At 41.7% G+C, this 23,053-nt stretch overlaps 1 protein-coding gene across 35 annotated transcripts in view; it reads left to right on the top strand.

The window, feature by feature from the left end:
- The window catches only part of DLG2 (discs large MAGUK scaffold protein 2), a 1,974,117-nt gene that overhangs the window by 951,012 nt on the left and 1,000,052 nt on the right, over nt 1–23,053 (top strand). For 26 of the 35 annotated variants that reach the window (XR_014814818.1, XR_014814819.1, XM_084975536.1 and 23 more), the window contains one exon: nt 15,323–15,484. Coding sequence is in view for 32 of the 35 variants with exons in the window: in XM_084975536.1 (XP_084831662.1) it covers nt 15,323–15,484 (162 nt within the window). In the remaining 3 variants the exon portion in view is untranslated. The remainder of the gene's footprint in view (nt 1–15,322; nt 15,485–23,053) is intronic. The other 9 variants (XR_014814817.1, XM_084975534.1, XM_084975527.1 and 6 more) reach the window with 1 other exon arrangement.

Here is a 23,053-nt window from a genome sequence, read left to right as displayed (position 1 = left end):
TGAACCCTGGCCCGGGAGCTCCATATGCCACAGGGTGGCCAAAAATTGAAAGAAAAAAAAAAGGTAATTAGTATAGAATGTACTTGATAAATATTTTGAATGAATGGGTAATGACGCTTCTGGTGAGGAAGAAACTTCATACCCTATCGTGTCACAGAGGAAGCAAAAGCTGTCCAGGAAAACCCAGGAGGGGGCACAGGGCCAGCCAGAAAGAATCCAGGAGAGGTTCTAGTTCCAGCTGGGCAAGTGGTACAGTCTCAAGAAGTCAGATATGGATGCAAGCGTTGGGCAGCGCCGATTTCACAGCAGGTTCTAAGGTCCAGAACCTCAAATGAGCCAGAAGAGCGCGAGTGGGCAGCGCTGGCACATGTGTCACCTGTGTCTGAGATGGTTTTCTCTTTGCCTGCTGGGTAGAAATGATGATTTTAGGAAGAGGAGGCCAGGAGCCTTGGCCAGATGGAAACATTGGTAAAAGGGTGAGATAGCCTCACATACAGAAAAGACAGTGGAGGCTGGCCTTCACAACTCAGTCTGCCTTCTTCAGAGTATTTGTGCCGATCTAATGCTGCTAGGATCCTTGTGAAAACATAGAGGGAACCAGCTCCCTGTGAAGCAGTAAGGCTGAGTTGAGTATATACTCTGTGTGTGTGTGTGTGTGTGTGTGTGTGTGTGTGTGTGTGTGTGCTGTAACCTTTCTGACAATACTTAGAATGATGAATTTATGAGGCTGAGTTGAGTATGCTCATGTATGGGTGTGTGTGTGTGCGCGAGCATGTGTGTGTGTGTTGTGACCTTTCTAACAATACTTGGAATGATGAGTTTATGACACTGACACAGAAACAGGAAGAGGCTTAGATTTCCTAAGCATCAATCAGGAGTCAGGCCCTATGCCAAGACAGTGATGCCTATCATCTCATCAGTTTCCCATGGCGACACTGTTATAAGTACCATTAGCCCAATTCTACAAATGAGAAATCTGAGTTTCAGAGAGCTTCCACCCTTGCTTGAAGTCACACTGCTGATTAGTGGTGGGAATGGAAATGAAACACAGGAAACTGAGGTGCAGGGAATTTGCAACACTTGACTACACTGAAATAAACAGCGTAGCACCCGGCACCCCTGAACAGAGCATGCTCAGTCTTCAGCAGTGAATGGCTCACTCACAGAAGCTGCAGCGGTTGCGCAGCAGGTGTGTGTGTGTGTGTGTGTGTGTGTGTGTGTGTGTGTGTGTGTGTTGAGTCAGACAGTGACTGCCCACAGGATCTTACTGTCATTGCTTGGATCCATGGCAGTTATCCCTGGAGAACTGCTCAGACAGTATGTGAAGGTATGCTTCAAAGGGACAAACTCATAGTCGCCTTTGTTCCCAGATCGCTGCTTTGATTTCTTGATAACAGAGCAATTTAACTTTAAACTCTCTTCCTTCCCAGCCCCCCCCCCCCCTTCATTTGTCAGCTGTGCATCATCCTTGCATCTTTCAGGCCAAGTTAGCGCAACCAAACTTGTAGAAACGTTTTCCAGGGCTGGAGAATTTTCCCTCACCACAAGGGAAGGTCCACTGGATCGTCTCCATTACAACAGAACAAACACTTGGTTGTAGCCTACGTATTCTATTTTGGTCATTATTTTTATTCTCCAAATAATACCATGTAGCACAAAAAGGGAATTGATGATCCACCAGAGACAACCACTGTCAACATAGTGTGTGAGCTTCCAGAGTTCTTTCTGGCCTTGCGTACACTTTATTTTATTTTATTTTTTTTTTATTTTCCCACTGTACAGCAAGGGGGTCAGGTCATCCTTACATGTATACATTGCAATTACAGTTTTTCCCCCACCCTTTCTTCTGTTGCAACATGAGTATCTAGACATAGTTCTCAATGCTATTCAGCAGGATCTCCTTGTAAATCTATTCTAGGTTGTGTCTGATAAGCCCAAGCTCCCGATCCCTCCTACTCCCTCCCCATCCCATCAGGCAACCACAAGTCTCTTCTCCAAGTCCATGATTTTCTTTTCTGAGGAGATGTTCATTTGTGCTGGATATTAGATTCCAGTTATAAGTGATATCATATGGTATTTGTCTTTGTCTTTCTGGCTCATTTCACTCAGTATGAGAGTCTCTAGTTCCATCCATGTTGCTGCAAATGGCATTATGTCATCCTTTTTTATGGCTGAGTAGTATTCCACTGTGTATATATACCACCTCTTCCGAATCCAATCATCTGTTGATGGACATTTAGGTTGTTTCCATGTCCTGGCTATTGTGAATAGTGCTGCAATGAACATGCGGGTGCATGTGTCTCTTTTGAGTAGAGCTTTGTCCGGATAGATGCCCAAGAGTGGGATTGTGGGGTCATATGGAAGTTCTATGTATAGATTTCTAAGGTATCTCCAAACTGTTCTCCATAGTGGCTGTACCAGTTTACATTCCCACCAGCAGTGCAGGGGGGTTCCCTTTTCTCCACAGCCCCTCCAGCACTTGTTATTTGTGGATTTATTAATGATGGCCATTCTGACTGGTGTGAGGTGATATCTCATGGTAGTTTTGATTTGCATTTCTCTTATAATCAGCGATGTTGAGCATTTTTTCATGTGTTTGTTGGCCATCTGTATATCTTCTTTGGAGAAATGTCTATTCAGGTCTTTTGCCCATTTTTCCATTGATTGATTGGTTTTTTTGCTGTTGAATTGTATAAGTTGCTTATATATTCTAGAGATTAAGCCCTTGTCAGTTGCATCATTTGAAACTATTTTCTCCCATTCTGTAAGTTGTCTTTTTGTTTTCTTTGGGGTTTCCTTTGCTGTGCAGAAGCTTTTCAGTTTGATGAGGTCCCATGGGTTTATTTGTGCTCTAATTTCTATTGCCTTGGGAGACTGACCTGAGAAAATATTCATGATGTTGATGTCAGAGAGTGTTTTGCCTATGTTCTCTTCTAGGAGTTTGATGGTGTCCTGTCGTATATTTAAGTCTTTCAGCCATTTGGAGTTTATTTTTGTGCATGGTGTGAGGGTGTGTTCTAGTTTCATTGCTTTGCATGCAGCTGTCCAGGTTTCCACTTTAATCTTTTATTGTGCATATCAAGGTTGGTCCGCATGCTCAGCTCCTGGCCTGGGGTTTAGAGACTCTCAGGTAAGATGACTTGGAGTGGCCACATCGGTTGTGTTATGCTTCTTTAGTTGCTCTAACTCAGTGCCAGCAGACTAGGGAAAAGGTGGGAGGCCACGCAGTCCCTGGGTTGCGTGTTGTCATTTCTCCTCAATGTCTTGCTCCAGAAATCCACCAGTCAACACCCTCCCATAGGCACCTCACGCCCAAAACTTGAACAATTCCATTTGATTGAAACTACCACACTTAATTACCCAAAGAACACTTTCTCATTTTAGTCCTCAAAATCTGGCCGGGCGCTGTTCAATAAGCTGATTTCCTGTAGACTCCAGACAGGTTTCTTGAGGACATGCTATTTTTAGAATGTCCTAGGTCTGATGGAAAACACAAGAGTCCTAGGAAATGAAGTCTCCACGGAGTATAGTTCAGTTCAGAAACATTTATGAAGCACCTACGGGTCCCAGGCATAATGTTTGCTGCTGATGTTACTATAATGGATCAAAAAGTCTTTACATTCCTATGAGAAAAGCAGATACCTATGTGCTTAAAAAAGGGGGGGGTATTCTCAGGGTATCAGTTGTATGAGCACAGGAAAAGGACACAGCCAAAGCTGGGTGTGAAGGAAACTAACTGTGAAGAATGCTTATGTAAGTTAAGTTTTAAGGTTGAGCAAGAGCTGGTGCAAGACAGCTGGGAAGGTAATTAGAGAAAGGGAAGACATCAAGAACACAGTTTAGGGAGGGGATGTGTCTTTCTTGTTCACTGTTGTTTCTCTAGGGCTTGCAATGTCTGACACATAGCAGGTGCTCAAGAAATTCTTTTTTAAAAAAATAAACAGTATCATTAACTGTAGTCACCAGTACTATACATTACATCCCAATGGCTTATTTATAACTAGACATAAATTCTTGTCAAGTGAAATAACTGAGAAGAGAGAGGAGCAATAGGAGCTGAAATGGTCAGAGCAGGCTGATTTGAGTGGAGATGGTTTAGGAAAGCCTGGGAGTTTACAAGCTTGAAGATGACCTAAAGAAAGGTTGAAAAATACTTCACACGGTCAGGAAATCTGTGAGACTGGACCACAGGGTCTATTACAGTAGTGGGAAAAGTTGTCATTGGATGCTTTGAAGAAATTGAAAGCAAAACTCAAAGACTACATTTGCCCACCAGTTTGCTATATTTTATATCTCCAAAATCTTTTCTTATCAAATAAAAACATCTATTACAATAAAATAATCATAGCTGATAGTAAATGACCACTTAGTGGGTCACAGACACTCTGCTAAGTGCCTTTCGTGGATTATCTCACGTGACCTTTTCAAAAAGCCTGTGACGTGCTAGTACCATTTTACAGAGGAGACTTTCAAGTGGCACAGAGTTCAATCAGTTGTCCAAGGTCATGTAGTACATAATAGACTGGAGAACTGATCCAGCAGTCCCTCTAGAACCTGCACTCTTGGCCACTAGAACTGAGGTTTTAGAAAGTTATTCTAGCATGATGGTCTAAGGAGGAGAAATTGGAGAGGCATATTTAGAAACTACTCTTGGCCATTCACATTTGTTTCCATTCTGCTGACAGCACTACGTTCACTCTTAGGCGTCCCTTTTTATGATGCCAGACCTGCAAAGTACAAAATTGGACAGCTGCAGAAAGGAGAGTATTAACGTTGGTCAAGCAGCCACTATGTGCCAGCAATGCACTGTCTCTTCCAATGCTGGTATCTCTATGAGGTAGAACCTGTAATTCCCAGTTTATAACTTCATCAACTGAAGATCAGAGATACCAGCAAATGTTGCAAGATGTGAACCCATAGTTCTCAGGCCAGAATTCGTGCCCATTCTCCTCTTTTGGGCTGCTTCTTGGAGTCAGCTGGCTATGCAGGTTTGAAGCCCAGCTTTACTCTTTGTTTAACACCTTGGAGACTCTGATCTGATCGGGTTTTCTCATTTGAAAATCAGAGGGGCAGTACCTTCTTTGTCCAGTTCTTAAGAGAATTACTTGAGACAATGCTTCTGAAAGTGCTTTGTGAATTATAAATAGCGACCTACATGTGCAACATTGATACAAATTTTTTTAATGCCACACCCATGTTTTCCCCCAGATCCTAGGTCTGTGGTCCCCTTGTGACTTGTTCAGAGAGCTTAGGGCTGTCTAGTTACACAGCGACCTCTCCTGGGGGAGCTTGGCCTCCCCCGGGGATCTTGGGTCTCACGGATAAGTTTTAGGAGGGAAAGCTCGCCAGGCTCTATTTCCTGCATCTTCAGTTAACGCAGATAGAGGTCACCACTGAGCTCGAGTAAGTCCCCTCATGATTATTTAAATCATCAGTTCTTGAAAAAGGATCTTAAGATTCATCACATATTCATGAAGGCATTCTTCCTGGCAGCTCCCTCATTGTAGGTAATTACAGAGGGTTTAAAATATCTGACTTGCTTGGAAGCACACAAAACTCTGTCAGCTGCATGCAGACAGCTGATTTGTAATTTAATTAACATCCTGGCTTGTCCCATTCTTTGTGGAAAAAAGTGGGAAAGTATTTCCTTTCATTTGTGAGTTTCGTTTGAAAAAATTCAAATGGAGCACCTGGGACTGCTTTGCATCCCATCAGTCCTGCTGCTTACTTCCCGCTCATCTCTGAAAAATTCCTCTTTCAGATGTCCTTTGGGCCAGCTGTGTATTGCCGCTTGCAGGTCATTTTGGGGGCGAAGGATAACTTTGCTTAGGGGGGATCTGTGTGCAATCAGCAGTCAGTGAGCTTTGACCCACTTTTATTAGCACCAAAGTAACGGATTTTGGAGAGGGATTTGGCCACAGACTGAATGTGGACTGAGAACCTGCTGTGTAGCTGACACTAGAGGTCAGTAGTGAGCCAAGTAGGCAGAGTCCCTGACCCTTGGTTTTGATTTAATGGGGGAGGCAGGCATTAAGCAAATGAGCACAGAAATACATGTAAAATACAAATGTGATGAGTTTTATGCAAAATCAATACATGGTACCCTGAAATCCTGTGAAGCAGAGAGAGCGGTGAGATAGGAGGAAGAGATCTCCCGGGAAGCCAGGGGTCTCCTTGAGGAAATAAAATGCACATGTACCTGCTCTGGAAGAATGGATAGGGATAGTGGACAGAAAGGATGGAAAGGGGAAAGAGAACCCTGCTCTAGCCAAAATACCAGAGAATTCATCAATTTTATTTTTCTATTTTTTGCTTTTTAGGCACTCACATGTGGCATATGGAAGCTCCCCGGCTAGGGGTTGAATCGGAGCTACACCTGCTGGCCTTCACCACAGCCACGGCATCCCCAGGTCTGAACCATGTCTGCAACCTGTACCACAGCTGATGGCAACGCTAGATCCTTAACCTGCTGAGCAAGGCCTGGGATCGAACCTGCATCCTCATGGGTACTAGCCAGATTCATTTCCAATCGGCCCAGAACTCCCAGAGAATTTATTTCAAATCAAAGAAATGAATATAGTTACGGCTCTGATCACAGCCTTCACCATTCTTTTATCTTCTTTTTCTTTTTCCTACCCATGTTTTCCCTCCGGAAAGGGAGGTGGCGAGTTGGAGCAAGGATGCTGTTAGGTGTGATGGTGGGAGTGGGTCACAGGTCACAGGTCACAGATAGGCTAAGACCTCATGGGAAAAGGAAGGGCTGGAAAAAAGCTGGCTGGCTACTTACCTACTGTCCAAGTCTCTAGGAAATAAAATGCCTATAAAGAAATACCAAAATATGTAAAGCAAATATTTTCCTCCAGATACGATGGTGGCTGGCAGGGCCTGGATAAGAATACCTTGTTACGGAAGTTAAACAGTCTTGAGAGGAAGTGAGAACCCTTCATTGCCACGTAATTCATTTTTCAAGACTGCTTTCCTCACGCTCTTGGTTTTCTCTATGTTCTGAGCTACATTCATTTTCTTTCTTAGGGATCATCACGCTTTGCTAGTCTGTTATATATTTTTAACTTTCTAAGCGATTTCATGCTTCTCCTAAAATCTGCTTTTCTGCCAGAGCATATTTTTAAAACAGAGACTTCCTTTAGGGGCAGCATGCAGTCAACTGGGGGTATTGGATACAAACTGTGTGGCCCTTGTTCTGGCCTGACCCTCTGCGGTGGGGGGGGCGGGGGGGGGGCAAAAGAAGGACAGCAGGAGTTCCTGACCTCAGGAACTTAGATTACAGAGGAGATGAGGCTTGACACAGAGAATGCTATTTGTCGAAATAGTTAATAGAAACCCTGGAACCAAGAGGTTTTGGCATTTGCTAAATGTCAGGCTTTCTGTAAGAAACTGCAATCATTCCTTAATTTTGTACCTGCTTCATAGTACTGATGTAAGTTTTAAACGGGATAATTTTTCGTTTTTGTTTTTTTTTTTTTTTTTTTGGCTGCAGCCAAGGCATATGGAAGTTCTCAGGCCAGGAACCGAATCAAAACTGCAGCTACGGCAATGCCAGATCCTTTAAACCACTGGGCAGGGCCAGGGATCAAACCCACACCTCCACAGCAACTCAAGCCGCTGCAGTTGGATTCTTAACCCACTGTGCCACGGCGAGAACTCCTTAAATGGGATACTTTCTATAACACTCTTGGAAAAATATTCCTGGACAACATTCACTAACAGGTATTATAATATGACTTATCTTTCAAGAGCACACAAACATTCTGGTTCTCCCAGAGTTTGGTTTGCTTCTCTGTCTGTCATCAGAGCAGTGCCAACACCTGCTGCAAGGGGGAAGCAGAGCACTTTTTTATGCAGAGACGGAGATAGACTCAGGTTTTTATTTATGAGACCTTGAAGGATTTATGAGTTTTCTCTCAGCTATTATACACTGTGCCAGGGCAGTACCATCTTCCTAACGGTACTAAACCTCCAGTGATGCATCAGCTGTATGTAGGTGCCTGTGTCTGAATTCTGGGTAATTCAGGGTGGTTCTGAGTCACACAGGCATCCACGGAATGCAGTGAGCAGAAATGGTGAAACTTCCCAGCCTTTGGCCATCGCATGGTGGGCCCTGGGGTGGGACAGTGCCAGTAAGACAGCATGCAGGTTCAGCTGGGCAGGCTTTTTGTCAGGTTTATCCTGTTATCCTCAGTTTATTTAAAGTTTAGTTCAGTTAAAGTCATGTTCATTGGTCTCTTACTATGTGTCTTACTACGGGGGCCGCTGGAGAACTGAGATGAGTACGACCCTATCTCTGCTCACAAGGCTCTCGTGGGTCTGGAGGAGATATGGGCACATGGACAGGTCATTGGAGTAGAGAGTCGTTAATCATTAACAGGAATCTGTGCGGAACACCGTGGAGGCATTAAGGAAGGACGTCTTTTCAACCTCAGCAATCAGAGAAGTTTTCCAAGAGGTGGTGACACCCAATGTGATTATCGGGGACTTGAGAACTTTGCCCGATGGAGTCCACGGGTGGGGGTTAAGCTTTAGAAAGGGGAAGCGGGTAGGATTCTAGAATCAGGGGCAAAATGAGCTATGACAGGAGACATGAATAATACATCAGACTTCTCTGTCCTGAGCACTTCTGCCTCACTCCCATTAGACCTGGGAGAGAAAGTACAAACTGTTTACAATAGTTCTTTTACTCTGCAATCCCCTCCAGTGGACCAAGTTGAGAAGAGGAAGAGAGGAAGACAGATTTCAAAACAGGCCTTCTTCAAATGGCAATTCAGGAACCCTCCAAGGTGCCCAGTATGGCATTAGAACCTAATGAACAAGCCCTGGAACTAGAGAGGACTCAGAATTGCCCAGAACATTGGAGCTGATTCTTAAATCAGGGTGTGACCTCTGCAAAGCTGTTTAATCTCCCTCATTAGTTGGCTCTAATTCCTAAGAATTATATTTCCCAAAGATAAAGTTGATCTCTTAAGATCTTTGGGTCCTGATTAGTTTAGAAGAATATTTAAGTGCCCTAGCTCTAGAGTCAGAGGAACTTGTATTTGAAGCCTTTGCCACCCACCAGGTGTGTAAACTTGCAAAAAAAGCCTAACTAACCAAGCCTCAGGTGAAGAGAATGATAACACCAATCTCTGATATGATGATGCAGGTAAATCGTTTAGCACAGTTCCTGGCACATTAACTATTATTGTTAGTTTTAATATTACCAGAGTGTTAGTATCTCTATTAATAGTGTTAATATTAATAGCAGTCTGAGTGTTGAAAAAAAAAAAATCAGCCAAAGTCAAATCCGAGCAGTGATACTACTAAACCATCCGGGTGATTCCTTTGGAGGGTTGCATTTGAGTTGAAGATGGTACATCTTACTGGTTCTTGCCATTTTTTGCTTAGTCATCTCTTGGAGAAAACTGGAAAAATAAAGCAGGAGGAATATCTGGCTGGTACCAGGAAGAGTATCTTGTAAGTCTCTCGGATGGTTCCCTATTGTCTACAAGAGACAGTGGACTTCCTTTCAGCCTGGTTTCCGCCTTGCATCCCCTCCTTATGTCAATTCACCATGGAGTTCCCGTCGTGGTGCAGTGGTTAATGAATCCGACTAGGAACCATGAGGTTGCGGGTTCGGTCCCTGCCCTTGCTCAGTGGGTTAAGGATCTGGCGTTGCCGTGAGCTGTGGTGTAGGTCGCAGACACGGCTCGGATCCCGAGTTGCTGTGGCTCTGGCGTAGGCCAGCGGCTACAGCTCCTATTAGACCCCTAGCCTGGGAACCTCCATATGCTTCAGGAGCGGCCCAAGAAATGGCAAAAGACAAAAAAAAAAAATCACCAGAAGCAACCCTAAAAATGGGATCAGCAAGCATGTAATTTCTGGAGGGCATTTCCCAGAAGAAGCTCTTAAAGGAGTGAGGGACGCCCCCAGAAATTCTGCCGAAATGTACATCTAGGGGCAGTCAGCTTCAGACCAATTCTGTGAGGTGCTTTGGAATGTAATTTACACCTCTTTGAAGTGTGGGAGTTGTGGATTCCAGTATAACTCCCAGACACGCCTAGGTGAGGAAGCTTCAAACACTCAAGGGCAGTCTTCCTGTGAAGTTTCCAGATGTGGGCCTTGAGTGCCGAATAGGGAGTTCCATGGATTAGGGTGAGGCAATAGCATGTGCTATAAGCTGCTTCCCACCTCCCTGTTCTCTCAGAACCTCATCCCCTCTTAGACCTTTCTCCTCTGCACGTGTTGCTGCCTTTGCTTAGGATTCCCCTTACCTCTTTCTATTATGGTTCTAGATCCTATTTCAAACTGGGAAGCTACAGACAGCCTTAGGGATGACCCATCTGCACGCATGGAACTCAGTTTATACTTACAGTTGTTTTCACTGTGTGTTGTGACTTAGCTGCACATAGGTATCACTCCCTTAATAATTTATGGCCTTCTCAAGGTCAAGGACTGGTTCGTATTCAGTTTGTGTCGTTAACATATATTTCTGAAAGGAATGATGTAGAGCTTCTTAATACTTAAGAAGCTGATATCCTTTAAGTAAGATTGTGTTAAGCCAGTGATGCAGTTGTCTTTTTTTTTTGCTTACACCTGAGTTTACAGTGTTATGCAATGAAAGAGGTTGCACCCAAGAGCCAAAATAACTTTGTAGCTTTAGAAAGTTATACCCTTTTCATTCATTTGTTCAACTGGCATTTGTAATTTAAATCAACAAATTGTTATGGCATATGTGAGCCAGAATTTGCCTAAGGACTGGAGTTATGAAAATAAACGATACCCAGATGATCCCAGGTCTCACAAAACCTTATAGTTCAGTGTAAAAACTTAAAATATGCACACTCATATAACATGATGAAAGTTGTGATCTGGGGAGTACAGGGAGCTACGGGAACACTCAAAAGACCTTAGATTTGGATTTCATGAAAAGTTAACATCAGAGTTGAGGCCACAGGATCAATAAATGATAAGGTGAATAATTTTTACTAATAAAATAGTAATTGAGCTTCAAGATCAATTTTATAGTCTAAGCCTCTATCAGTCTTCAAAATGGGCCTTAATTTTATGAAAATAATTCACTGGTATAAATTCTTTTTGATACTACATAAGTTTAAGTTTATTATCTGTGTCCTGTTAGTTATCTCTCCAAACAATTCAGTGAGATGTCTATTTTTATAAGTAAAGTCTTTACCTAAACCAGCTGAATTCTACTGCAAGAATCTTTGAGGAGTTTTGGTAATAATTTTAGCTTTATAGAATTTTACTTTTGGTGCTCTGGGATCTTTTTGTCTCATAAAACAAGCATTTCCTAATTGTGGTGGGTGGCATGAATATGGCTTCATATATGTTACATTTTAAAAATCTTTTTTTTTTTTTTTTTTTGTCTTTTTGCCTTTTCTTGAGCTGCTCCCGTGGCATATGGAGGTTCCCAGGCTAGGGGTTTAATTGGAGCTGTAGCCACCAGCCTACGCCAGAGCCACAGCAACTCGGGATCCGAGCCGCATCTGCGACCCACACCACAGCTCATGGCAATGCCAGATCCTTAACCTACTGAGCAAGGGCAGGGATCGAACCTGCAACCTCATGGTTCCTAGTCAGATTCGTTAACCACTGTGCCACAGTGGGAACTCCTACATTTTAAAAATCTTAAAAAATTCCTCAGAAAACTAAAAATGGAATTACCATATGATTCAGCAGTGCTACTTCTGGATATCTCTCCAAAAAAATTGAAAAATAGTTCCAAAGACATTTTTGTATGTGTATGTTCACAGCAGCGTTCTTCACAATAGCCAAGAGGTAGAAGCAACCAAACCGCCCAGCTACAGATGAACGAATAAACAAAATGTAGCATGTACATACAATGGAATATTATCCTGTCTTGAAAAAGAAGGAAATCCTGTCACATGCTACAAAATGGAAGAACCTTCAAAGGAGTATGAACTAAGCCAGTCTTGTATTATTTCAATGATATGAGTTATCTAGAATAGTCAAATTCATAAAAATAGAAAATAGAATGGTGATTGCCAGGGGCTGGCGGAGGGGAAAATGGGTGTTTAATGTGTGTAGAGTTTCAGTTTTAAATGATGAAAGATACTGAAGATTGGTTACATATCAGTGTGAATAAGCTTAACATTGCTGAACTGTATACCTAAAAATGGTTCAGGTGATAAACTTTGTATTTAATTACTTTTTAAAAATCTTTAGAAAACTGGAAGTAGTGCTTTGTTCATATTTATTCCATAATCCTGAGGGAGGAGTGGTGAGATAAAAGAATTCAGAAGTGGCAGTGGTGGGAAGACCTTCAGCTCTTGTAGCAGAGTTGGGGGTGGCCTATGGCAGGTAAGGAAGTTTGAGCTCTGTTAGGTGGGCAAAGGGAGCCACTGAAGGGTTTTAAAGAGATGGACTCTGTCAGTTTGAGATTCAGAAAGCCAGCCCCCTGGCATATAGTGTAGGATGGATGGGAAAGGGCAGTCTTAGCAACAGTCAAGCCACTGCAGAGGCTGTTGCCATGGTGCAGCTGAGAGCTGCAAACCTCAATGTGGGCAGTGGTTAGTGGTGGGGTTGGGGAAGAAGATGGAGTAGACGTAAGAACTATTGAACAAATTAGGCACACTTTGTGATTTATTAAATTGGCAGATGGTTGGGGGGTGAAAGAGGATGAAGTCTCACTGATTCCTACTTTTCTGGCTCCGGTGATTGCATAGATGGTAGTGCCTCCCTGAGAGAGAATTGAAGAGGGGGAGGAGATGTGGGGGGCAGATGGGCTGAAAGCCAGAGACACGAAAATGGGCATTTGTATGACATTATTCCACTTCCAGTGAACAACACCTAATAGATCAAGAATGAATGTTAAACTTGATCCATATTTCTTTTTTTTTTTTTTTTTTTTTTTTTTTTGTTGTTGCTATTTCTTGGGCCGCTCCCGCGGCATATGGAGATTCCCAGGCTAGGGGTTGAATCGGAGCTGTAGCCACCGGCCTACGCCAGAGCCACAGCAACGCGGGATCCGAGCCGCATCTGCAACCTACACCACAGCTCACGGCAACGCCGGATCGTTAACCCACTGAGCAAGGGCAGGGACCGAACCCACAACCTCATGGTTCCTAGTCGGATTCGTTAACCACTGCGCCACGACGGGAACTCCTGATCCATATTTCTGAGGCAGATTAACTTTCCAATTTATTTATAGAGTTAGGAAAATAAAAGTATGATATTTTGTGATTCACAGAAATGTTCTAATCTCATTTTGTTGTGTGTTCTCCTTGAAGTGAAGGTTTTTTGTTGTTGTTGTTTTTTGTTTGTTTGTTTTAATCAAGCTTCTGATTCTGTTATCGGACTTGGGCTTCAGCTCCTTATGTAAATGGAGGAGGGGCTGATGAGAGTAGAAAGAGGATTCAGATTCACATGATCTAGACAGGGTCACAGCTCTGATGACCACTAGTTAGATGACCCTGGACAAATCTCTTAACCTCTCTAAATGCTAGTTTTCTCATAAGCGAAATGGAGTATCACAAGTGATGATGATTGAAGGACTACAGTAAAAGAAATAGATGAGAGTCCTTTGCAAACCACAGTCAAGACACTGTAAGCTATAATTTTTGTTTTGAAACCAATGTTAATAATAATAAACTAATGTGAATTAATATTAAGCTTGAAACATTGTCACAAGCCTCCCTGGAAAATTCAAGTAGTCAACTTCTGAGTAAGAATGGTCTACAGGAGTTCCCGTCGTGGCGCAGTGGTTAACAAATCCGACTAGGAACCATGAGGTTGTGGGTTCGGTCCCTGCCCTTGCTCAGTGGGTTAAGGATCTGGCATTGCCGTGAGCTGTGGTGTAGGTCGCAGATGCGGCTCGGATCCCGCGTTGCTGTGGCTCTGGCGTAGGCTGGTGGCTACAGCTCCTATTAGACCCCTAGCCTGGGAACCTCCACATGCTGTGGTAGCGGCCCAAGAAATAGCAAAAAGACAAAAAAAAAAAAAAAAAAAGAAAGTAAGTTCGGGGGTGAATTAATGATCGATGCATTAAAAAAAAAAAAAAAAAAAAGAATGGTCTACAGACTGAATTGCCAACCCTGGGTGGTTCTTGTTACTATCAGGTTAGGAGTCAGATGGAGAGCTGATGTCCACAAAATCATATTTTTTCACTAAAAATGAAAGAAACATAGGTATTATTTTGGAAGAAGGCATGTTGTTCGTAACCCAGTGTGATAAAAATAACTGTTAGTGATGATAATAACAGGAGTGCTGGGAAGAGGCGGGCATCAAAGGTAAGGCTGAGATGGTGTAAGAACAATGCTTGCACTCCTGCCCCTGATACCCCTGTGCTAGTCACAGGGAACAAAGACAAAACAAAGCACCCCCCCTTTTTTTTCCCCCAAATAAATTAATACCCTTCAAACAATAAGACTAGAATGGGACAGGTCTGAAGGAAAATGGGCAAGAAGCAAAGAGAGACAGAAACGTGGGCAACCCAGGCCAAAGCTGAAGATGGAGATTGACCCATGGCTATATCTACCCTTCCTCAAACCATTCCTTGTCCCTCTCTGTCAGCTTCCTTAGGATGGCCTTTGCCAGGGGATGCTCTTGCTATTACAGGCATATAGAAGGAAGATGACAAAGAGGAAAAGGGATCAAGAGAGAAGGAACAATTATCTCTTTCCCCTCAGGGAATCACCTCAGTATGACATAAGCAGCCCCTTTGCCCTGATTTTTGAAGTTCTTTAAAAGAAAATGCCATCCTTGGAAATCGTGACCTTTTGTCCCAAAGCCCAACTAACCCACATCAACACTCCTCCTCTTTGGATGTGAAAGGAGGAAAAGGTTGTCTTCCTTTTGAGGCCAATACAAATAATGTGGGTGACAAAAATGTTTCCTTATTTCCAAGAGATCTTAAACCTGTCACGTATTGTGAATCAAAATTAGGTTTCTTGAATGGTTGTATCAGACTTCTGTCTTTTTACTCGGTACTTTTTTCTTTTTCGTCCTGGATCTAGAATTTTCAGCACCTATTTAGCTGCTTTGGTCATTCTGAGGGTTACCTCCTCACCTACTTAGGTAAATTGTCTCAGTCTTATTATCACCCTTCCCTATTTTACAAACAGAGATAGTACATTATCAGGTGAAAAGGAGTCATCAGCATGGGTTGGGACTGACAGTTGGTTCAGTTTTACTTACACTTGACCTGGTGAAGGGGACGACCACAAGAGCCTGCGGCAAAGCCTGTGTGGCGATGTACCGCTGTGTCCTGTAAACGAAGTTAAAATAGGAGGTTTGGAACTATACCCTTGGCAAACAGTGATGCTTTTTCCTTTCTTGTCTTTTCTCCTAGAAGTATCGCTATCAAGATGAGGACGCGCCACACGATCATTCCTTACCTCGACTGACCCACGAAGTGAGAGGCCCTGAACTTGTGCATGTATCGGAGAAGAACCTGTCGCAAATAGAAAATGTCCATGGATACGTCTTGCAGTCTCACATCTCTCCTCTGAAGGTCAGTTCCATTGCTCTCTTAGAGCTAGCAGCAGTGATTGGTCTGCATTGCGGAGAGGAGTTCGCTGGCTTGATTAAGGGAGGCTCTTTTAAACCACTATAGCTTTGGGCCATGGTTGCCAAAAGGTCTCTGTGGTTTGAAGGTTTATCTGGGATTCCTGACACAGGGCTGTTGTTCTCACAGTTAAAGCTTAAATGTCTGGAAAATCCTTTTAGTTGCTGAGAATGGGCTAAGGAAAGAGCCAAGAGTGAAAATTGAAAAAGAAAACAAGCTAACCATATATTTACCAAGCCCAGAAGGACATCAAGGTTTCATTCAAATGCTACTTCTCCATCTCCATTCCTGGCTTTAGATAAAATAAAGGCAGTAAATATAATATGATGACACCTAGTGATTGCCTTACCCTGTAGAACTAAAAAGGCAAATGCGTGAGTTGGCTCATCAGCTCCTCTATTTGATGTTATATTTCTTTCCATTTGCTAGCATGCTTTCCAACACTTTCTACCTTCTTCTTTAAGTTTAAATATTTTCTTGGTAAGGGGTATTTTGACAAATAGGGACAATGAAATGAGAGTAAGGATTTTCTGTGCTCCTTGGCTGCAGTTTACTCTGCCTTTTTCTTTGCTGGTACTCTGGGATTTTGTGTCTTGGATAAAGTTTATAAATGTCGATTAAGGCCAAAAAAGAAAAATGGAACTAAAGTCAATGATGTAATAGAAGAGAATTGAAATGTAAAATAAAACAAAAAGCTTCCAAATAACCCCTTGATACTACTACTAATTTTTTTTTCTTTTAGTTTGTTAGCTAGAACATTCACTTCACTGGCACTTTCATACAGCTGTGTTACAATAAAAAATACAGCCATGAAGGTTGTCCTGATGCTTTCTGGGCTCTTATACCTTTTAAAGCATCAAAGTAAGGCTAAATCATGTTTAACATGGTTCCAAAATTTGGTTCATTGTAAATACCCTGACATCCTGAAACTTCCTTTCCCAATAAACTAGTTTTAGATACAAGTTAATTAGTATATTAGGCTAATTGTCAAATTCCAGTAAGTATTTTTTAATGTGTAAAAATATGTAAGCATTTTATCTCTGGAAATCATTGTTCAGTTCTTCCCAGAGTCTCTTTGGAAATCATAGAGTGGTTCACAGAAATAGTTATGTTTAACCAAGAGAAGAGTAGATTAGAGAGACAAGGATTTACCTCCTTATACTTCAAGAGCTGTCATCTAGGATAAACAATATTGGTAGGCAGAGGCCGAACCACTGTGCAAAATTAACAGGAATGTATTTTTGGGATTATAAGACCAGAACTTTTGATAGTTAGCCCTACCCCCTGAAAGTACAGACTAATTCATGAAAGGAGAGTTCCCTGTCTCTAGAAATCTTCCAGGCTTGGTTGATGACCTTGGCTGATGTCCTTGTGGAAAGGACTGCTTCTTTAGCAGGAGGGCACACAAACATTTCTCTAAGACTCTAACTATAAGAATCAATGATTCTATTCCATAGTCAGATGAATATCTTTGTGCTTTAAAGACTTATTGTCCTTATAAACAAATGCTCATCCTTAATCTGTGCTCACCAGTATAAACTGAGAAGAGTCAGAGCTAGGAGACTGGACTGCAGAGAGAGTACGTACACTTCAGATTGTTTTCTTTCTAACTGGATGAAAAGAACCCCTGTAAGAACCTCCATGAAGCCTCCCTTCCTTTTTGTCATCCCAACTTTTCTTTTTCCCCTTCCAGTCCCTTCCTTTCTTACACTCTAGAGGAAAGCTTCCAATGGCTTTAGGCTGCTAGGATAATGGAGGCTAGTCTAAAGCTAGCCTGGCAACCATAAAATAAATGTGAACAAAACAATAAAATCACTATCAGATCTTCATTTTGTATACTTTGCAAAAATACAAATACATTTTGCATTTTCAGCATATATTTGGATAATATAATGACCTAAACATCTAACAGTGTGGATGATTACACCATGTGTTTTGCTATGTAGAGCCTCCTTTGGAAAATGTCTATTAGAGTTAAAGGAAATTTTGCTTTTTCTGAAGATCAGATCTTAGATATCAGGCAATCATTCCCAACTCTCCTTTACCCCTTGATTACAGGAATCTCAGAGTTAAATATCTCCCACTTTGGTGGTTTTCCTTAGCTTAGGTTTTCTGCTTCTTCTTTCTATCTTATTTCTTACTATGTTCTTTAAAAAAATCTTTTCAGTTTTTATGGTTTTACTATAGTGATGTCTTTTATCCAAGGTTCTTCACATCTGTCTTAAAAGTAGCCTCCTATGAATAATAAATTCCGAATATGAAACATCAAGCCTCGAATAGGTTTTCCTTCCTTTTTGGAATCACTCACTCAGCAGTATGACCCCCGATATATTGTGACGAGAAGAGAAAGATGAGCTTCTTCAGGACTTGTGCACCCAGCCTGTGCAGTAGCTATTTTGGAGCCAGGACTTTTCCTTCATGACCCTCCAGAGGTGCTGTTTGGCTGAACAAGATCTGTTATTAAATCATCTTAATGAAGAGATTGTATACCTTTCTTCTGTCATGATAGAGATAAATGCGCCCAATTTTTTTCCAAAAGGAAAACACCCTGATGTGTAGAGCTTGCCAATTTCATGTTGTAAACACTCCCGTCATAACTGATTTCAGGCTACCAACCCGAAGCTGCTGAATATATTTGCACAAATGGGCACATGAGGCTCCCCTGAGACAGGTCAAGTTGGCCCTGGCACAGTACAAGCACATGTATTTTGATAGCAATAGGGCCCATTTCCTAATCAAATTGTTAAGAGGTTATTATGTTATCACATTCAAGTGTTTGAAAAGCCTGCCGTGATTGAAATCAAATGTGTTATTTTCTCATAAAGGAAGCGTATTAGAATCGGAGAAATGCTATAAGGGTACAAATTCTCAATTAGATCTGGCATATTTTCAGCCTTTTTGCTTCTTTAATCTTGTCTGGTGTTCTTGGGTCAAGTGCTACAAAGGAGAAGGGTGAGGAGGCAAAACGTCCCATCAGATAGCACCCCCTGAATCCTACTTGGAAGGCAATGTGGTTCTCTAGTATTAATTAGGAATTTCCACATGGCGTGCCTAATCAGAGTGTGGGATTGCTGGATAACAATTTCAACATCACATTCAGCAGGCTCTGAGTAACATCAGTGGGGCAGGTTTGACAGCTGTTTCTGCCATCACCGTGTAGCCCTTGAAACCTCAGTTCTAAGATTCATCTGCTTTTGGAGCCTACTGGCTGCCTGGCTGATAGATGGGTTTGCTTAGTCTGTTTTCGTTGGAGTGCCTTGGCCAGTGTAAAGTATGGGATTGGAAGGAGAAGTGCAATTTAGCTGTGAATTCAAGGGGATTTGTTTTCCTCGCCTCCGGATGGGGATGCTTTCTCTTCAGATGCTGCCTAAAATCTTCCACAAAATAAATTATTGGCCTTTAAGAAAGCACAAGCATTTTCTTTTCAGTGTAGCTTTATCCAGTAACTATTAATTTGAATATCTACTATATGCATCATAAGAGGTGATGAGGAAACAAAAGGCAGCAGTAAAACATCATTTTAAATATGCATGTTACTCTTCTAGGGAACCTGAGTCCTAATTATATATCACTTATTCTTACTCTGCCATAGGAATTCAAATTCCTGAATCTTAGATACTGTGAGACCCCCATCATCTTGCAGAGAACTCTTTACAGAGTATTTGTTAGAGAAAGAGAGTGAGAGAAAAAGAGAAAAGGAGGGAGAGAGAGAGAGAGAGAGAGAGAGAGGGCAGGTGGGCTTGCTTTTAAGAACTTGTTCATTAGAAGGGCTGCATTTAAATTCTGGCCCTTGGAGTTACTGTTGTGACTCAGCTGTAATGAACCCAAGTAATATCCATGAGGATGGCGGGTTCAATCCCTGGCCTCGCTCAGTGGGTTAAGGATCTGGCATTGTTGTGAGCTGTGGTGTAGGTTGCAGATGCGTCTCAGATGCTGCATGGCTGTGGCTATGACCTAGGCTGGCAGCTGCAGCTCTAATTAGCCCCCCAGCCTGGGAACTTCCATATGCTGAGGGTACAGCCCTAAAATGAATAAATAAATGAATAAATTCTGGCCCTTACATTTGGCAGCTCTGTGATCTTGGTCAAGATCAAACTCAAGATCTTTATCTCAGATTCTTCATCTGTGAAACTGAGATAATAATATTTATCTCACAGGATTTTTCATACTAATCGAATATGTAATTTGCTTAGTAAGTGTCTGGCACATGGTTAGCTGAACCAAATGGTATTTTTTATCTTGTTATTATCATCAACCTGCTACCATTACAGATACCTTAAAATCATTTGTTTTATTTATCTCATTTGACCTCTATGAAATACCATACCGGAAAGTCAAATTAAATAACTCCCTTCAAACCGCATAGCTGGTAAGAATGCCAATATTTGTAACTCAGGTCTCTCTGGATCCAAAACCTGTATTCTCTATCACTCCTGTACCATATCCCCTTCCTCTAAACGGTTCTGCCACTTCAAAGGAGATGTTAGATTCACATTTTTTCCCTTGGCTCCAGGTTTGTAGAAGTTGAAGATCCAGTTTTCTAATATGTTCTTATTCATAAAAATGTCAGCAGATAGAAAACATAAGAGAGTGTGTAAGAAAGTTAGTTTTTTACATCTGAACCGTGAAAGTAGCGATAGGTGGGTGATAGGAGGTCATGGAAGGAAAATAGGTTCCGCTTTTAAAATATTTCGGTCCACCCAGTAGTAAACCTCCCGAGGGACTATGTGTTCCTCTCCCATGACAAAAACTAGTTATTTGGGGGCTAGTTCCCTTTCGAAGAATCCTTTGAGCGTGTAAGAATTTGCTTCTCGGCTAGGGAGACACACTTGGTTTTGCACAGTTGGAGAGTTTTCCTCATTGCGATACAGCCCTCACACTGGGTGTGGGTATGTCATCGAAGAACCCAAGTTAAGTCCACACCACGACCCTCACCTTTCTCCCTCCCCGGACTCAAGATCTATTTTAGTAATTTTTTTTTTTTTTTTTTCTTTTTGTCTTTTGTCTTTTGTTGTTGTTGTTGCTATTTCTTGGGCCGCTCCCGCGGCATATGGAGGTTCCCAGGCTAGGGGTTGAATCGGAGCTGTAGCCACCGGCCTACGCCAGAGCCACAGCAACGCAGGATCCGAGCCGCGTCTGCAACCTACACCACAGCTCACGGCAACGCCGGACCGTTAACCCACTGAGCAAGGGCAGGGACCGAACCCGCAACCTCATGGTTCCTAGTTGGATTCGTTAACCACTGCGCCACGACGGGAACTCCTCAGTAATTTTTATTTGGCTGGTCATCTCTTAAAATATTCGTTCTATATGTGATTAATTTCATAAACCATCTTATTGTCAGAAACAAGCAATATAGAAGTCACACAAACACCAATCAAAAAATGAATCAGGTTGCTTTTTATGCTCTGGTTCGTGTAAACATGGTAGTCGTCAGACCAGAAATCCAACCAGTTGTTTTAATTCTACTTGTATTCATAACCCTTAAGTTTTGTTTTAATGTATTTACTGTCAGTACGATCATCATTATATGAATGCGCTCAAGGTCCGGGGTCTGTGCTGGTTTTACTCATTATTATTTTCTCAGTCTTTCAACAAATCCTTGCTAAATTAATTACTTGTAAGTGGCAATACACACACTTATGAATAATTGCCTTCAAGGAGACTGGTGACATTGATATTAAAATAAGCAAGAAATTAAGGCACAGACCTCTTGTTTTTCTTTTTTGGTTGTTCCCTTACCTAATCATCATGGATACAGAATTTCATCCGTTTTAAACCTGATATTTCCTCTTGTATCACGTATCTGAACTCTGGATGTGTCCTAAAATCAATGATGTTTCACAATTAAAAGTGGCAGCACCTCCTCGGGTACATAAAAAATGGTGGGTCTTACAGTCAAAGCCGTCAATGACTATTTACAAGGAAATTAAAGCTATTGTTCATAGGTGGGTGTGAATCACTTTAGTCAGATAAATGTGATTTTTGGTCTTCTAGTTCTCATTGAGACCAGAATGAACAGCTCCGGGAAGACTGACTAGAAGGTGAAAGTATGAGAGATTAGGATAGATACTTATACCTTTAAACAACTGGGTATTTGTTGAGTCTATATGGAAAAACATTGGAGAATCTGTAGGCAGTGCAGGTTTGGGGAAATTATAGGGGGTGATTTCTCACAAATGAGGAAGCCGATATACAGAACTGCAGGCAGGAAAGAAGATAAAATGTACTTTGTTCCAGGAATTATTTTATCAACAGAGTTGCCAGAGCCTGCTTAAAGGAAAGTACATTTTAGCCAATAAGACAATAAATCCTCGTTCTCCATAAAGTCTTCCCTACTGACTCATGTCTGATTCCACCTGATTATAACATCCTATGACACATGGAGTTTGCATAATTAGCTTTTGTATATACACTTTATTCTATTAATGTAAATCATTATTGTGAATCTAGGTATTGTGCTTTCCTTTAGATATTCCCCTTGTCTTACTCCTGATAAATGTGTAAGCTCCTATGAACTGAACCACATCTTATTTTTGTTTTATTTTTCTTCTTTCTCTGTCATTAGCATGTACAGTGAAAGTAAACCAGGATTTCCCAAAGTGGATGCATCTGGTGGGATTTTGTCAGCGTTACAGGAAAAATAAAAAGATGAATGCCAGAAACTTTGGAGAGGTTGAATCTATTAACTTATTGAAGTATTTCTGCCTTTAATATGATAATATGCATATTATCCTCTAAGCTGGGGCTGTGGTTACTATATAGTATTTTCCAAACATGTTTGGTCATGAGACCCTTTCTTCCAAATGAAGTTATTTTTTGTTTGGACACACACACTTCTGAAAATACTATGACAGACACATGGATGATGGCTATTATAACCAATAGAAAAGTTTAACATAAAAATTCATTCTGGCCTTAGAATCTGACTCAGCTAGATCAAATACCTGGTCCTCTAGTCACTGGCTGTGTGAGCTTTCTTGAGTTTTTTAACTTCCTTGAGCCTCAGTTTTTTCTTTTTTTCTTTTTTTTTTCAGGGCTTCATCCATGGCATATGGAGGTTCCCAGGCTAGGGGTTGAATCAGAGCTGTAGCCGCCAGCCTATGCCACAGCCATAGCAATGTCAGACCTGAGTCACTCACGAAGACAACGCTGGATCCTTAATCCACTGAGCGAGGCCAGGGATCGAACCTGCATTCTCATGGATACTAGTCAGATTTGTTTCCACTGAGCCACAATGGGAACTCCAAGCCTCAGATTTTTGGTTGTAAAGTAATGGTCTTCACTCATATGTTTCTATGAAGTTTGAGTGAGAAAAGCCTATACAAAGAGCTTAGCTTGGTGCTTGACCCATACGAAATACACAGAAATAGTAACTATCCTTATTGCTATTGATGTTTTCTTATTAGAATGTGTTAGTGTTATTCTGATATTCTAAACTAGAAATTTTGAAATTATTTATGGATTTTTTTTTCCATTGTAATCTCTTCTTTGTGATCAGATATCTTGGTGTTC

The sequence above is a fragment of the Sus scrofa genome, chromosome 9 (assembly GCF_054392235.1).
Source record: "Sus scrofa isolate SSC_HxYL_T2T_F1_AM1 chromosome 9, Sscrofa_HxYL_maternal_Yorkshire_Landrace_v2.0, whole genome shotgun sequence".
NCBI lineage: Eukaryota > Metazoa > Chordata > Mammalia > Artiodactyla > Suidae > Sus > Sus scrofa.
This window is presented reverse-complemented; position numbering and strand designations above follow the sequence as displayed.